Below are 18203 nucleotides of genomic sequence, written 5' to 3'. Positions count from 1 at the left end.
CTAAAATAAAATCCCAATTTCAGCTTCAATTTTTTGTAAGTTGTTGAATATGCAATTTAAAAGAGAGGCCGTCATCAATTAAAATTCCAAGATATTTATATGAGGTTACAACCTCAATCTCCTTGCCCTGACAGGTAGTAATAGGTGAAAGGTTCAGAGGTCTATTTCTTGCTTTAGAAAACACCATTAATTTAGTTTTGTCAGTATTGAGGATAAGCTTCAATTGACACAAGGTATGTTGAACAGTCTAAAAAGCAGTTTGCAAGTTCTGGAAAGCTTTTGTAAGATACGAGGCACAACAGTAAATAACAGTATCATCAGCATAAAAATGAAGTTGCACATTTTGGACATTTTTGTCTAAATCATTTATATAAATAGTGAATAAGAGAGGACCAAGTACAGAGCCTTGGGGCACACCATTAAAGACAGACAATTTAACAGACATAAGCCCATCAAATTGAGTGCACTGAGTTCTATCAGACAGATAGTTAGCAAACCATGCAACTGCATGCTCTGAAAGACCTACACTCGACAATCTCTGCCTTAGTATAGCATGATCAACTGTATCAAAAGCCTTAAGAGAGATCAATTAAAAGTGAGACAGTGCTGTTTTTTGTCAAGGGCTTCAGTGATATCATTTAAAACCTTCATGGCTGCTGTAATTGTGCTATGCTTCTTCCTGAAGCCCGATTGGTACATTGATAAAATAGAGTTAGTAAATAAAAACTCTTTCAGCTGTTCACTCACAAGGGTTTCAAGTATTTTCACCAGGGGTGACAGCTTTGAGATTGGCCTATAATTATCTAAAAGAGTTGGATCTCCCCCTTTTAAAAGTGGTAGGACAAATGCTGATTTCCAGATTTTCGGAATTTCATTACATTCCAGGGTTAGATTGAACAGATATGTAAGTGGTTCAGCTATGGAATCAGCTGCCAGATTTAAAAAGCAGGGATCCAAAAGATCAGGACCTGCAGGCTTTCTCTGATCTAAGGATTTCAGGGCTTTATGTACCACCTGCACTGAGAATGGCAAAAAGCTAAAAGTTTGACCAGCTCTCACTGGTTCATCCACACAGGGTTGTACAGAGACAGAGGACACTGAATCAAACAGCCTACCAGATGATACAAAGTGCTCATTGAAACAATTCAGCATTTCAGTTTTGTCATATACAGCAACAGAGTCCTTCAAAACACATGACGGTAATTCATTAACATTACTGTTACCAGACATAGACTTAATAGCCTTCCAAAACTTTCTAGGTTCATTCAGGTTATCAGTGGTAACAGACATAAAATATTCAGACTTGGCCTCCCTTAGAAGAAAAAAACACTTGTTTCGTAACTGCCTAAAAATAAGCCAATCAGCATCAGAACATGATTTCCTTGCTTTAGCCCAGGCTAGATTACGGTCGTGAATAATACAAGAGAGCTCAGAAGAAAACCATGGATTATCCCGCCCTTTAACCCTGAACCTGCGGAATGGGGCATGTTTGTTTACTATTTGGAAAAAACCATCATGAAAGAATATCCAGGCAGTTTCTACATCAGGGATAAGCTCCATCTTGCTCCAGTCAAAATAAAACAAATCATGAAAGAAAGCCTGGTGAGGAAGGCACTTTTAAAGAATAACCAGGCATCCTCTACTGACGGGATGAGGTCAATATCCTTCCAGGATACCCGGGCCAGGTCGATTAGAAAGGCCTGCTTGCTGAAGTGTTTTAGGGAGTGTTTGACAGTGATGGGGGGGTGGTCGTTTGACCGCAGACCCATTACGGATGCAGGCAATGATCACTGAGATCTTGGTTGAAAACAGCAGAGGTGTATTTGGAGGGCAAGTTGGTTAGAATGATATCTATGAGGGTGCCCGTGTTTACAGATTTGGGGGTTGTACCTGGTGGGTTCATTGATAATTTGTGTGAGATTGAGGGCATCAAGCTTAGATTGTAGGATGGCCGGGGTGTTAAGCATGTCACAGTTTAGGTCACCTAGCAGAATGAGCTCTGAAGATAGATGGGGGCAATCAATTCACATATGGTGTCCAAGGCACAGCTGGGGGCAGAGGATGGTCTATAGCAAGCGGCAACGGTGAGAGACTTGTTTCTGGAAAGGTGGATTTTTAAAAGTAGAAGCTCGAATTGTTTGGGTACAGACCTGGATAATAAGACAGAACTCTGCAGGCTATCTCTGCAGTAGATTGAAACACCGCCCCCTTTGGCAGTTCTATCTTGTCGAAAATGTTATAGTTAGGGATGGAAATTTCAGGGTTTTTGGTGGTCTTCCTAAACCAGGATTCAGACACGGCGAGGACATCCGGGTTGGCAGAGTGTGCTAAAGTAGTGAATAGGAGGCTTCTAATGTTAACATGCATGAAACCAAGGCTTTTACGGTTCCAGAAATCAACAAATGAGAGCACCTGGGGAGTAGGAGTAGAGCTAGGCACTGCAGGGCCTGGATTAACCTCTACATCACCAGAGGAACAGAGGAGGAGTAGGATAAGTGTACGGCTAAAGGCTATCAGGACTGGTCGTCTGGTGCGTTCAGAGCAGAGAGTAAAAGGAGCAGGTTTCTGGGCGTGATAGATGTTAAAGGAATTTCATTCCTATGTTTATCAACCAATTCAATTAAAACACTCTGCCCATAAATAAGAATTTGTAAGATAATTATCAACCAAATGGACAGAAACCAGTCTTAAAATCAATCAATCAATAGCGTTTATTCTCGAGAGTACTGATCATAATACATTTTACATCAGGTTATATAATAAAGATGATGTCATAGGTTTTAATGTCCAACCTCCTCTCGGATACAATGGCAATACAGTTCGAGTTCTCATTACTGTCTGCCACCTGTTAAACTATCTACAACCAACTCAAGGTCTTTCCCCTCCCTGGGTAGAGACATCATTCTAGCCTGTCTGAAGATAAACCCATTCTTTCTAACAAGGAACACATAACATTCACCATTTATGAGTTATAATTCTAAGTCAAATGTATACATATTTTAGTCATTAAACACAAAAATCCCGTAACATATCCACCCTATGACTAAATATTATACCTTTAATCGTACTTCTAGTTTTATTAGAAATATTAAAAAGCACAATTCTATTTTTATTAAAAATATTTCTTGTTTTCCAAATACAACCTAAATCAACCACAACATATTACACTACATCAATATATGTATTGTATATTGTATATATTATATATATATATACATCAGAATCATAACTATAATCTTCATCAAAGAAACAGTCTAACATAAAAAGCATCAACACAAGATGGGAACTAATATTTATAATGTCTCAAAGTAGCCGGATCCATCCTCGGTCTGGGAACCAGTATTCATCCTCCCACTGGTCAGAACTTGGAATCGGTTCATATCCTTATCATCCATATTGTCCTTGATTTCTCCAGAGTCCTGGAAATGAGACCTTTCACACCCAGAATCAAACAGCATTCACACAGAATCAAAACACTCATACAGGTGAAATTGGCCCATGACACAGTGATTATGACAATTTTCCATTTCCCAAACATACTGTCACATCCATTTTTAAGAGAATTATCGACCCCAGAATTTTCTGCCAATTCGTGAGCTAAGGTGGTTAAACCAATCAGATCCTAGGTCACTGATCCGTCTGGAGCCGTGTCATCAGGGATAAATGTGCAACATTCTGCTCCAAATAAGACGCACACGCCACCCTTTTCTGCCGATAACATATCCAATACTATCCTATGTAAATACTATTGTCAAAAGATCCGGACGGATCACTCCTCTCTCTTCTACCTGGTTCTAGATCCTCGTTTTAGATAAGGGTGAAAAGCATGTCTAAATAAATACTATCGGTCCAATTGGTAGGCAGGTCAGGCCACAACCTCATCCCTTCACATAACAACCAGACATCCACTCTGGGCCTTTTTATCTTACTGAAATCCCCGGAAGTAAACCATCCAGTCAGGTCTTACTTCCACCTCATCCCATCCGTTTGTAATGTGCCAGGCCCTACAATAATAGTGTCCTTCTGTAACTGTGAAAGGAGGAATGGAGGTAATGGGCACATGGGGATAAAGGTTATGCAGATCAAAGCAACTGTCATTGTCTGGCTTCCCTGCCTTCATGAACAGCTTTATCATACAGGCCATTCCCCTGAGTATATCAATTCCATCAAATGGAAAGGAGATGGTGGTCAGCTCTGGTTTGGCAGTAGCACAGACATTTTAACCAAAGTTGGAATCCCCAAACCCAAACCCAGTCTCCACCTCTATCACTTCTTTAAGGTAATTGTCTGAACTATTCGTACAGGTCCTGTCACGTTCCTGACCTGTTTTCTGTTGTTTTGTATGTGTTTAGTTGGTCAGGGCGTGAGTTGGGGTGGGTATTCTATGTTGTGTGTCTAGTTCGTCTGTTTCTATGTTCAGCCTGATATGGTTCTCAATCAGAGACAGCTGTCAATCGTTGTCCCTGATTGAGAATCATATATAGGTGGCTTGTTTTGTGTTGGGGATTGTGGGTGGTTGTTTCCTGTCTCTGTGTTTATGTTCTGCACCAGATAGGACTGTCTCGGCTTTCACGTTTGTTGTTTTGTAATGTTTGTTAATGTTCATCGTTTATTGTTTAATTAAACATGTTGAACACTAACTGCGCTGCTTTTTTGGTCCTCTCCTTCATCCCAGGAAGAAAGCCGTAACAGAACCACCCACCAAACCCGGATCAAGCAGCGGGTTAACGGGCAGCAGCGACAGCAGCAGTGGTTCAAGGAGGAATGGACATGGGAGGAGATTCTGGACGGAGAAGGACCCTGGGCAGAGCCAGAGGAGTGTCGTCGCCCAAAAGCGGAGCTGGAGGCATCTAAAGCGGAGAGGCGGCATTATGAGGCGCTAGCAAGGCAGAGCGGCTGGAAGCCCGAGAGGCTCACCCAAAAATTTATTGTGGGGGGGGCTAAAGGGGAGTGTGGCGAAGTCAGGTAGGAGACCTGCGCCAACTTCCCGGGCTTACCGTGGAGAGCGAGAGTACGGGCAGACACCGTGTTACGCAGTAGAGCGCATGGTGTCTCCTGTACGTGTTCATAGCCCGGTGCGGGTTATTCCACCTCCCCGCACTAGCCGGGCTAGAGTGAGCATTGAGCCAAGTGCCATGAAGCCGGCTCTACATATCTGGCGTCCAGTACGTCTCCTCGGGCCGGTGTACATGGCACCAGCCTTACGCATGGTGTCCCCGGTTCGCCAACACAGCCCAGTGCGGGTTATTCTACCTCCCCGTACTGGGCGGGCTACGGGGAGCATACAACCAGGTAAGGTTGGGCAGGCTCAGTGCTCAAGGGAGCCAGTACGCCTGCACGGTCCGGTATATCCGGCGCCACCTTCCCGCCCCAGCCCAGTACCATCAGTGCCTACACCACGCACCAGGCTTCCTGTGCGTCTCCAGAGCCCTGTTCCTCCTCCACGCACTAGCCCTATGGTGCGTGTCTTCAGCCCGGTACCACCAGTTCCGGCACCACGCATCAAGCCTCCTGTGCGTCTACAGAGCCCTGTACGCACTGTTCCTTCTCCCCGCACTCGCCCTGAGGTGCGTGCCCTCAGCCCGGTACCTCCAGTTCCGGTACCACGCACCAGGCCTATAGTGCGCATCGAGAGTCCAGTGTGCCCTGTTCCTGCTCCCTGCACTAGCCTTGAGGTGCGTGTCTCCAGTCCGGTACCACCAGTTCCGGCACCACGCACCAGGCCTACTGTGCGCCTCAGCAGGTCAGAGTCGGCCGTCTGCCAAACGCCGCCTGTACTGCTCGTCTGCTCAGCGCCGTCTGAGCTGCCTGCACTGCTCGTCTGCCCAGCGCCGTCTGAGCTGCCTGCACTGCTCGTCTGCCCAGCACCGTCTGAGCTGCCTGTCTGCCCAGCGCCGTCTGAGCCATCCGTCTGCCCAGCGCCGTCTGAGCCATCCGTCTGCCCAGCGCCGTCTGAGCCATCCGTCTGCCCAGCGCCGTCTGAGCCATCCGTCTGCCCAGCGCCGTCTGAGCCATCCGTCTGCCCAGCGCCGTCTGAGCCATCCGTCTGCCCAGCGCCGTCTGAGCCGTCCGTCTGCCCAGCGCCGTCTGAGCCGTCCGTCTGCCCAGCGCCGTCTGAGCCGTCCGTCTGCCCAGCGCCGTCTGAGCCGTCCGTCTGCCCAGCGCCATTAGAGCCGTCCGTCAGTCAGGAGCCACTAGAGCCGTCCGTCAGTCAGGAGCCGCCAGAGCCGCCAGCCAGTCAGGAGCCGCCAGAGACGCCAGCCAGTCAGGAGCTGCCAGAGACGCCAGCCAGTCAGGAGCTGCCAGAGACGCCAGCCAGTCAGGAGCTGCCAGAGACGCCAGCCAGTCAGGAGCTGCCAGAGACGCCAGCCAGTCAGGAGCTGCCAGAGACGCCAGCCAGTCAGGAGCTGCCAGAGACGCCAGCCAGTCAGGAGCTGCCAGAGACGCCAGCCAGTCAGGAGCTGCCAGAGACGCCAGCCAGTCAGGAGCTGCCAGAGACGCCAGCCAGTCAGGAGCTGCCAGAGCCGCCAACCAGTCATGAGCCGCCCTCCAGTCATGAGCCGCCCTTCAGTCATGAGCTGCCCTCCAGTCATGAGCTGCCCTCCAGTCATGAGCTGCCCTTCAGTCATGAGCTGCCCTTCAGTCATGAGCTGCCCTCCAGTCATGAGCTGCCCTCCAGTCATGAGCTGCCCTCCAGTCATGAGCTGCCCTCCAGTCATGAGCTGCCACCCAGTCATGAGCTGCCACCCAGTCATGAGCTGCCACCCAGTCATGAGCTGCCACCCAGTCATGAGCTGCCACCCAGTCATGAGCTGCCACCCAGTCATGAGCTGCCACCCAGTCATGAGCTGCCACCCAGTCCGGAGCTGCCACTCAGTTCGGAGCTGCCATTAGTCCAGAGTTGTCCCTCTGTCCTAAGCTACCTCTCTGTCCTGAGCTACCTCTCTGTCCTGAGCTACCTCTCTGTCCTGAGCTACCTCTCGGTCCTGAGCTACCTCTCGGTCCTGAGTTGTCTCCTCTATTTAGGAGGGGCCTTGGTGAAGGTTCCTGGACCATGGTCGGGGGCGAGGGTCGCCACTCAAAGGACGCTAAGGAGGGGGACAAAGACAGTGGTGGAGTGGTGTCCTCATCCACCGCCGGAGCCGCCACCGCGGACAGATGCCCACCCAGACCCTCCCCTTGAGTTTTAGGGGTGCGCCCGGAGTTCGCACCTTGAGGGGGGGGTTCTGTCACGTTCCTGACCTGTTTTCTGTTGTTTTGTATGTGTTTAGTTGGTCAGGGCGTGAGTTGGGGTGGGTATTCTATGTTGTGTGTCTAGTTCGTCTGTTTCTATGTTCAGCCTGATATGGTTCTCAATCAGAGACAGCTGTCAATCGTTGTCCCTGATTGAGAATCATATATAGGTGGCTTGTTTTGTGTTGGGGATTGTGGGTGGTTGTTTCCTGTCTCTGTGTTTATGTTCTGCACCAGATAGGACTGTCTCGGCTTTCACGTTTGTTGTTTTGTAATGTTTGTTAATGTTCATCGTTTATTGTTTAATTAAACATGTTGAACACTAACTGCGCTGCATTTTGGTCCTCTCCTTCATCCCAGGAAGAAAGCCGTAACAGGTCCTTTACCCTGGAATGTTTATACTAGGAATGTCCGTGGTGTTAGGGAGATGAATTGAACTCTGGCCGACCATAGTCTCCTTACCAGCTCTAACCTCTGCCACCTGGAATGGTACCATAGTATCAGTTGAAAACTGATCGAAATCAACATACCATAACCCGAAATCCTGGGACTTTACCGTTTTAATGTTAATTCATACCTTTATACAATACTTCCTCTGCTCGGGAACATGGTCAGAAACTCCAACCCTTACTATACTCCATCTGTTCCTAAATTGGATGTATGGGTTTACATAGCTCTCTCTCTCTGTGTGAGCTATGACCTGTGTCCATGAACCACACGGAGACCTACACAGCCTAAATTCTATAATGGCTCTTAGTCCTAGACTGCCCAGGAGTCAGAGACCCCTTTTGGTCTACATAAAACTCCATTGACACATCCTTCCTAACCTCCACTCTATCTTCCTGTCTATCCAGATCAAGGGATCTCTTATGCTTGATTAATACAAAATTCTCATCATCGAAACCATGGGTCAAGTTACCACCTTCTGCATACTCAGGTGGGGTGTGGTGTATTAGGAATATGGCTCCCACAATAAGACAGCTCAGACCAATCAGCGCCCCTGTAAAGCCCCACCCTCTCCCAGAGAACATATCAACCGCCAGAGGCCAAGCCACACCTTCACTTCTATGAACGCTCACAGCGGGGAAAGGTCGGGTATTAGGGAATCTTCAGTAAGAGTTGGCCCCCAGTACCCTGTTGGTTCTGGTTCTGCTCCTACCCCTGTGATTGTTCGACAGTGTCAGTGTGTCTTACCCTCCTACAAGTGTGAAATGCCCCCCGGTAGCTCTTTTCAGTTATTCTCACTGTGAATGCAGCCACAAGGAGTGCTTGGTCTGGCCCCTCCCAATGGGGCTGCATTCCACCTATTCTCCTCAGGTGATTGGACCCAGATCCAGTCCCCTGGCCCAATCATGTCGGTAATCCCCTCCTGTAGTTCTCCTGTAGAGCATAAAATCTTGGACATACAGGTTTGGTTAACAAACAGTTTTTTAATGTGTTCTGCTAGAACCTCTGTCATTCTATCTGTTCTATTTGATTAGCTAGAATGTCATCCATTATTATCCTAGGAACCCAACTCTAGGAAGAATATCTTGACCTAATTTTTTAGTTACCATACTCATGTCCGCCAAGTAAGTTGGGAACGCTATATATATATAAAAACAATGTTTTGTTTATTATTATTATCTGATAGGCCACATCCTATCCTAGACCATCCCCCCTTTTATACTTGGCTCCGCCCTTGTATCAATTCTGGATCAACCTAACAATTCTCTGTTAAGTGTTTTATCTACTTTAAAAGTTATCAGTGCTTTCCCTTAGTTCCTGAAACCAACTAAGTTTTTCATTCCCTCTGTCTCCCCTCAGTAACCGTGACCCAGTCTGTGCCACTCCTATCTCTCTGCTCTGCTCTGCTCGCACCCACCCTACTAAGTTCTGTGTAATGGTACGGCTTATCTCGGGACGCATTCCACTGATTATACTGGGCCTTGAGTCCCTTCACTGCCTGTAGCTTGGTCCCAAACATTAACTAAGTGTCTCTCTGTTATCTGAACCCATGGAATTACAAACCAAACAAAAAAATGTCTATGGTGGCAATTTCTAAAGTCCTTACATAGGTTAAATAAGGTTATCTCGATCCTGTTAATAATCCTGAATCACCACAGATAGCTCTCCACTTTATACTATTCACACTATGATCCAATGAGGCCAAAACGAATGCTAACCATATCATATGCTTTCTGTACTAATGAGATATCTCCTTCAGGAGCCCACTATTTTATCTAACCTTACATAAACCTCCATAAGTTGACCAATGGCGCCCTCTAGTGACTTTTCATCCTCTTCAGGAGCCCACTGTATTAATTTTGTATCACCTCTGAAGCCATCAGCCATACCACCACTTCAAATATGTGTTATTTATTATATTATACAAAATAAAGAACCCTTTATCTAAAAAAAATTGCCGTATTTATGAAAAATCAGAAAACAAAACTTCAAATATTCCATATGCGAGTGTGTCCCTTCAAGATATTTACACATGGAATTCCCCTCAAACCCAAACGTTTACTACAAACTAAACCTCCTTTAATTATGATAATACCCTCAAATCATTCGTTTTAAATTTCCTCGATGTTTCATGTAACTCATTCAGTCTTTCTCCAAATTGTCTCCCCAAAATACTTTATACCCTGCCATTACACTCACACAACTGTGATAAACGTGTACTGTCCCTTTAAAATAAAACACTCCCAGCCATACCAGTTTGCGGGCCGTTCATTGTTCCCCATAATGAAAACAGATAATGTTTAGAATACGTTTACTTCTTGTTCGAATTCCCTGGTGTTACCTAGATATTCGAACTAAAAATCAATAAAGAGCTATCATAAATTTTTACGATCCAACTATTTTGACTTTCCTCTTATAGCCAACTGTCCGTGATGGCCACCTAGCAATTTTTAGACTACTCTGACTTTATTCAGCTGCTTATAAAATTCTATTTGGAAGTTTTTTAACAACTTCTGAAACGTGGCTCAAAGCTATAATGCACGCATTTTCCCTCTAAATGACACAAACAATTTTCTCTGTCCCACCCTCAGTCACAACATCATTGCCTGGTTGCAAAAGTGCATTGTGAGTTATGTCAACAACGAGCGCTCAACCCGTGTTCAGACCGCAGCAACCCTCAACGAACTGTAAATCATCGTTGACTAACTGCAACAGGCAATAGTACGGGTTCGATAAACCAAAACCAATTCATCACAAAGGTTGGATCTTGAATAGAATTTACAAGATCAATCAACATCTCTCAATCAAAATTATACTGCCAGGAGTACAGAAAAGAGTGTACCTGAACAATGGCCAAATCCATTTGTGTAACGTTATTGTGTATCCCACCTAATGACGTTGTTTTACGTCATTTCACAACAAATCAACCTGTCTCTAGCAACGTACCCTGAAAATTAGTAGCCAATACAATACCAAAACTAACTCTCTTATTCCTGCCTCTAGGCAAAAACATCTACTTACTCCAACTGAGTTTTGCACCAAAACTATCGTAAAAGTAAAATCAACTTCTCAACTTTCTCTACTCCAAAATGTAAATGTACCATATACTTCGCTAAATTTAAATCGCATGTCAGTCATCCATAGTAATTATAACATTCCGATGGGCACAACTTTATCGTATTTCTCCGTTATTCTTTAGAATTCATCAGGTTTAGGTAACTGTCACTTCTACGATTCAGTAATATAAATACGACTCACGTCTCCATACATTATTCATGCAGATCATTGAGGCAACACAACGTATCACATCGAAAGCGCATCGCTATCATTTAGAATTAGATTAGTCTTTCATTTTAACCTAAACAAGTTATTAAAACGTTTCAGTTTATATCCTATACCGACACTAATGACCGTATTTTCTCAGGCAAAACATACAAATGGTTTAATTACAATTAAAGACTCAGATTTTAGTCAGAGCATTTACCGTGAATCGAAGTCAGGTCTTAAGCTTGGAAGGCAGCTATTTAACCCCTGAACCACCATCACTTTTGGAATAAAGGAGCCAATAACCCTATTATTATAATTTTCTGTAGTCGCAAACTCCGGCGCTGAGGCAATTCCCAGAAAATAGTCCTAAATTTATAGATCCAATCGCGCTTGACTTTCCCCTTAGTTGAATTATAATTTCGGGGGTTTCTGTTTACAATCGCTGATGTCCTTTTTTTTATTTTTTTTTTTACAATATCTACATGGAGCCTCGCATTCCCTGGCGAAATGTCCGTTTTTATTACAATTGTAACATTTTTGTCCCCCCTTTCTCCCTTCTTCTGACGTTCCATTTGTGTCTGGCCTAGTCCTGCAGTCAGTGTCTTTACCTCCCGTGGCTCTGTCTTCTAGCACTGCCATTAGAAACTCATCTTTCCTATTCTCTCTTTTCCTTTTTTCTGTCTGTCCATGCTGTTCGTGGTGGACCGCGTATCTTTTTACCTCCGCTAGAGTTGCCAACCCCCATCCCACTAAGTTCTTTTTCACCTCCTTACTGATTTCAACGCGCATTCCGGTTAAAAAGGCTATTTTTAGTTGCTGATGATAAGGAGTATTTTGATCCCCCCCCGGGGCTGGTTCTGGCGTACCACTGTTGGCATTAAATACATCTTTCAAACGTTCTAAATACTGACTGTCTCACTTTCTCCCTGTCTACATTCAGTTACCTTAGAGAAGTCAGCGTGTCGGTGGTAATGTTCCGTTAGGTTAGCGCATAGTTCTGTAACTTTTACTCTGAATGGTTCCCCAGGTCCCGCGCTCCACTGTATAACGTTCCCATCATTCCCCGTGGGTACCCAGGCCCCGCGCACAGCAAACCAATCCTTTCCCACAATAGTTCTAACTGCTCTTTCCACTTCCCCTGTGTTTAGCCTGACACTGGACGCTAGTCCGTTCAAATCTCTCTCAAAACCTGCCATTCCTGTTTTCGGGTGTGGGATTCCTTCCACTGCCTTTTCTACGTCCCTCTGTGTCCAGGGCCTATAAACCCGAACAATAGGCTCATTATCACCCTCCCCCGCCTGGGGATTGGGTAATTCTATTAGAGGATACTGACTCTCTCCCTCTGCACTGTCTTCTTCCCCGTCATAAAACTGGAAATCTCTCCTATGCCTCGGTCTATTTTTCTCTCCTATATCGGAGGTTTTTCTGAGTAGTCCTGATCGGTTCTGATTCGGTGAAGGTGTCTGATATTTTCCCCTCCCCGACCTATCTTCTTCCTTCACTGTCTGAGTCTGTGCCCATGCCCTTTCCAACTGCACCTTGCTCAATGTTGCCCTAACCAGTTCCTGCTCTCTCTCCGTGTCCCTCTGTCCCTCCGGCCTCACACCATCCGCTCCCAGATCATAAGCTGGGGGAGGCTCAGCACGGAGCGGCAATTGCACTCTCCTCTGAGCCACCACCACCTCATCATCGGGATTATCTCTGTAAGCTTGGTCCACTAGAGAAGGATATAGGTTTTGACCCCCACCCCCACCCAATTGGCCAATTTTTTCGGCTGCGGAGGGTAGAGTTTCCTGGTCTTTTACGTCTTTCTTTTTCCTCTCCCCTTCTACTCTTTTCCTGGCTTCCGAAAGCCAGACCCTAGCTGTATACAACCCTTGTTTATTCTGCTTCTTCACATCCGTACCACATTCCTTATGTATCTGTTTTATAAGCAATTCTACCTTTTCAACATCCAGATGCCCATCAAAATCATACTTTTTCCTCCATTTTAAACAGAAATCAATGTTCCTTCTGTCTTTCTGCTCCATATAACGATGATCTCCCGTCCATTCCGGGACCTCCTTGGAGGATTTACTACCCATGTTTAATAAATCTTTGTCGCTCCTAGTAGCTATGGTATTTATCACTATCTGTATGTGTTGTTCTTACCGTTAGTTTTTACCTAATTACTTTGGTTGTTCTCCCGTTTGGAAACTTTATCTATAGCGTTGCATTTGTTGGACATTAAATCTTACCCGTACAAATATAAGCTATTTCCCCGGGGGCGTAAAGTCCCAGTTAATAACCTATTATTTTCTGTCAGAGGACTTTTAAAGTTAATATCTCGTATCTTACTCCGCTATATTAGGTTTCCCTCTCTCGTGGAACCTCTTGTCTATAGATTCGGCTCAGATTTATAGATCTTGGTTTCCCTCTCCACCTTTTTTGATACTTCTTTCAGTATTGAATAAGTGCAGTGATCTTGCCCGAACAGAACCACCCTTCCTTCTCACAAAGCCTAGTTTATCCTCACCTATTTTAATATATCTACCGCTCCGTTTCATAGTCAGACTACCTCCCATATACAGATAGACTGCTTAGCTTAGAACTTTATTTAGGTATGTCTTTTGAATTAATGGCTGTCCTATTTGCACAACACGACTGCACCCGTCAACACCTGTTTCAGTATCTCGGCTTAGTCTCGGGACTTGCCTCTCATGACTAAGATTAGTTTAAATTATGGCAGTGCACCTTGCCCCAAGTCTTTTGCGGACCTGTCTCTGTGTATCGGTCATACAAAACCCCTTGGATCTGTTTGGAATAGCAAAGGTCCTATTATTGATAAATTCTAAACATTTTAGAACATTAAATCAAGGATAACTTAACTAATTCCCCCCAGAATCGAGAATATAGGCTACTGACCTTGTCGCTGACTGGGAAAAGCAATGTTCATTGGATCTCGTCACCACATCTGTCGTGTACCAGTTCACCACTGGCCTGAAATAAACCCTCAATTCAGAGGTCAGGTCTTTGTCTTACGGATCCTGGATCCGCCCGTGCACGGTTTTCAGCAGTTTCTTGGAACGACAGAGGCAGATCTTGAGTTCCGACTCGAAGGACCAAATTGTTAAAGGAATTTCATTCCTATGTTTATCAACCAATTCAATTAAAACACTCTGCCCATAAATAAGAATTTGTAAGATAATTATCAACCAAATGGACAGAAACCAGTCTTAAAATCAATCAATCAATAGCGTTTATTCTCGAGAGTACTGATCATAATACATTTTACATCAGGTTATATAATAAAGATGATGTCATAGGTTTTAATGTCCAACCTCCTCTCGGATACAATGGCAATACAGTTCGAGTTCTCATTACTGTCTGCCACCTGTTAAACTATCTACAACCAACTCAAGGTCTTTCCCCTCCCTGGGTAGAGACATCATTCTAGCCTGTCTGAAGATAAACCCATTTTTTCTAACAAGGAACACATAACATTCAACATTTATGAGTTATAATTCTAAGTCAAATGTATACATATTTTAGTCATTAAACACAAAAATCCCGTAACAATAGAATAGATTCAAGGCATAATGTACAGACAGAGGTATGGTAGGATGTGAGTACATTGGAGGTAAACCTAGGCATTGAGTAATGATGAGAGATATATAGTCCCTAGAGAGGTTTACACCAGGTGATGTCACCGCATATGTGGGAGGTGGAACTAAATGGTAGGTTAAGGCATATTGAGCAGGGCTAGAGGCTCTACAGTGAAATAAGACCATCACTAACCAGGACAGTAATGGACAAGTCATATTGATATTAGGGAGAGGCATGCGTAGCCGGGAGATCAATAGGGGTCCAGTGAGTGGTTGGGCTGGCTGGAGACACAGTGATTCAAACAGCTAGTAGGCCGGGGCTAGCAAGCTAGCAGACCAGGGCTATCAAGCTATCTGAAGGGCCTTAGAGGGACGTCTCGAAAGAGGAAAGTCTGCTTTAGCCTCCGTGTGCGGTGACGTTGATAGACCCTTCGTGATGGATTAGTAGGATTCCCGAGTAGTCCAATTGGCAAAATAGGTATAGTGGCCCGAGAAATTGGCCGATGGATCTATACAGCTAACAGTCCAATATGCTCTAGACAGCTAGCGGTCAGCTAGCTGATGGGCCTCTTTAGCTAGCCGGGAGAAAGGGCCTAGCATGGGCTAGCTCCAGGCTAATTGGTGCTTGCTCCGGGACCAACGTTAGCCAGTAGTCACTCGGATAGCAGCTAGCTATCTGCGATGATCCAGGTGAAAATGTCCAGAGCTTGCGGTAGGAATCCAGGGATATGGAGAGAAAACAGGTCCGGTATGCTCTGGTTTGAGTCGCGTTGTACAAACTGGCGAGAGCTTTCCGAGCTAATGGTTAGCTGATGACCGCTAGCAGTGGTTAGCTGACTACTAGCTAGTAGCTAGTGAGCTTAATAAAGGTTAATAAAAATACTTTAAAACAGATCCGCACCACATTGGGTAAGGCGGGTTGCAGGAGAGTGTTTTGAAGTTGAGATTTAGAAAAAAAGATATAAAAAGATATGCTTAGAAAAATACATTTGCTCAAAAAAATAAAGGGAACACTAAAATAACACATCCTAGATCTGAATGAATTAACTATTCTTATTAAATATTTTTTTCTTTACATAGTTGAATGTGCTGACAACAAAATCACACAACAATTATCAATGGAAATCAAATGTATCAACCCATGGAGGTCTGGATTTGGAGTCACACTCAAAATTAAAGTGGAAAACCACACTACAGGCTGATTCAACTTTGATGTAATGTCCTTAAAACAAGTCAAAATGAGGCTCAGTGGTGTGTGTGACCTCCACGTGCCTGTATGACCTCCCTACAACGCCTGGGCATGCTCCTGATGAGGTGGCGGATGGTCTCCTGAGGGATCTCCTCCCAGACCTGGACTAAAGCATCCGCCAACTCCTGGACAGTCTGTGGTGCAACGTGGCGTTGGTGGATGGAGTGAGACATGATGTCCCAGATGTGCTCAATAGGATTCAGGTCTGGGGAACGGGCGGGCCAGTCCATAGCATCAATGCCTTCCTCTTGCAGGAACTGCTGACACACTCCAGCCACATGAGGTCTAGCATTGTCTTGCATTAGGAGGAACCCAGGGCCAACTGCACCAGCATATGGTCTCACAAGGGGTCTGAGGATCTCATCTCGGTACCTAATGGCAGTCAGGCTACCTCTGGCGAGCGCATGGAGGGCTGTGCTGCCCCCCAAAGAAATGCCACCCCACACCATGACTGACCCACCGCCAAACCGGTCATGCTGGAGGATGTTGCAGGCAGCAGAACGTTCTCCACGGCGTCTCCAGACTGCCACATCTGTCACATGTGCTCAGTGTGAACCTGCTTTCATCTGTGAAGAGCACAGGGCGCCAGTGGCGAATTTGCCAATCTTGGTGTTCTCTGGCAAATGCCAAACGTCCTGCACGGTGTTGGGCTGTAAGCACAACCCCCACCTGTGGACGTCGGGCCCTCATACCACCCTCATGGAGTCTATTTCTGACCGTTTGAGCAGACACATGCACATTTGTGGCCTGCTGGAGGTCATTTTGCAGGGCTCTGGCAGTGCTCCTCCTTGCACAAAGGCGGAGGTAGCGGTCCTGCTGCTGGGTTGTTGCCCTCCTACGGCCTCCTCCACGTCTCCTGATGTACTGGCCTGTCTCCTGGTAGCGCCTCCATGCTCTGGACACTACGCTGACAGACACAGCAAACCTTCTTGCCACAGCTCGCATTGATGTGCCATCCTGGATTAGCTGCACTACCTGAGCCACGTGTGTGGGTTGTAGACTCCGTCTCATGCTACCACTAGAGTGAAAGCACCGCCAGCATTCAAAAGTGACCAAAACATCAGCCAGGAAGCATAGGAACTGAGAAGTGGTCTGTGGTCACCACCTGCAGAACCACTCCTTTATTGGGGGTGTCTTGCTAATTGCCTATAATTTCCACCTTTTGTCTATTCCATTTGCACAACAGCATGTGAAATTTATTGTCAATCAGTGTTGCTTCCTAAGTGGACAGTTTGATTTCACAGAAGTGTGATTGACTTGGAGTTACATTGTGTTGTTTAAGTGTTCCCTTTATTTTTTTGAGCAGTGTATATATTCACATTGTACGTTTTAAATGTGCAGCTTTATACACGGTAGATACATTGTTTTAGTAACTAGTTGTCACGCCCTGACCTTAGAGATCCTTTAAATGATCTATTTGGTAGGTCAGGGTGTGACTAGGGTGGGAAATCTATGTCTTTCTTTGTTGGCCGAGTATGGTTCCCAATCAGAGGCAGCTGTCTATTGTTGTCTCTGATAGGGGATCATACTTAGGCAGCCCTTTTTCACACCTTCTGTTGTGGGATCTTGTCTTTGTGTGTTGCATGTGTTGCACTCCTAGCTTTACGTTCGTTGAGGTGTTTAAAATGAAAGAAAATGTACGACTACCACGCTACACCTTGGTCTTCATTTAACGACGGACGTTACAGAAGATCCCACCACCAACGGACCAAGCAGCGTGGTCAGGAGGACTGGACCTGGGAGGAAATCCTGGAGGGAGCAGGACCCTGGATAAGGGCCGGGAGTTTCGCCGTCCGAAGGAGGAGATAGAGGCAGTGAAAGCAGAACGGCGACGATACGAGGAGATAGCTCAACGAAGCAAGCATGAGAGGCAGCCCCCAAAAATGTTTTGGGGGGGCACACGGGAAGATTGGTGGAGTCAGGGTTCAGACCTGAGCCAACTCCCCGTGCTTACCATGGGGAGCGTGTGACTGGTCAGGCACCGTGTTATGTGGGGATGCGCACGGTGTCTCCAGTGAACATTCACAGGCCGGTGCGCTCTGTGCAAGCGCCCCGCATTTGCCGGGCGGAAGTTGGCATCCAGCCAGGACGGGTTGTGCCAGCTCTACGCTCGAGGCCTCCACGGCCCAGTGTATCCGGTGCCTGCTCCACGCACCAGGCTTCCAGTGCATCTCCCCAGTCCGGTGAGACCTGTTCCGGTTCCACGTACGAAGCCTCTAGTGATGAACCATGGCACAAAGCCTCCAGTGATGATCCATGGCCCGGAGCCTCCAGTGATAATCCATGGCACGGAGCCTCCAGTGATAATCCATGGCACGGAGCCTCCAGTGATGATCCATGGCCCGGAGCCTGCAGTGAAAATCCCGGGCACGGAGCCTCCGGCGACGGTTCGCGGTCCGGAGTCTCCGGCGACGATCCGCGGT

General features: G+C 46.1%; 1 protein-coding gene across 1 annotated transcript in view; it reads left to right on the top strand.

The window, feature by feature from the left end:
* The first annotated feature begins 8138 nt into the window (after window positions 1-8138).
* Window positions 8139-18203, top strand: part of LOC120055302 (ras GTPase-activating protein nGAP-like) — a 77085-nt gene continuing 67020 nt past the window's right edge. The window contains exon 1 of the mRNA XM_039003177.1: window positions 8139-8170. Coding sequence (XP_038859105.1) covers window positions 8139-8170 — 32 coding nt within the window. The remainder of the gene's footprint in view (window positions 8171-18203) is intronic.

Source organism: Salvelinus namaycush, chromosome 11 (assembly GCF_016432855.1).
Source record: "Salvelinus namaycush isolate Seneca chromosome 11, SaNama_1.0, whole genome shotgun sequence".
NCBI classification, from domain to species: domain Eukaryota; kingdom Metazoa; phylum Chordata; class Actinopteri; order Salmoniformes; family Salmonidae; genus Salvelinus; species Salvelinus namaycush.
This window is presented reverse-complemented; position numbering and strand designations above follow the sequence as displayed.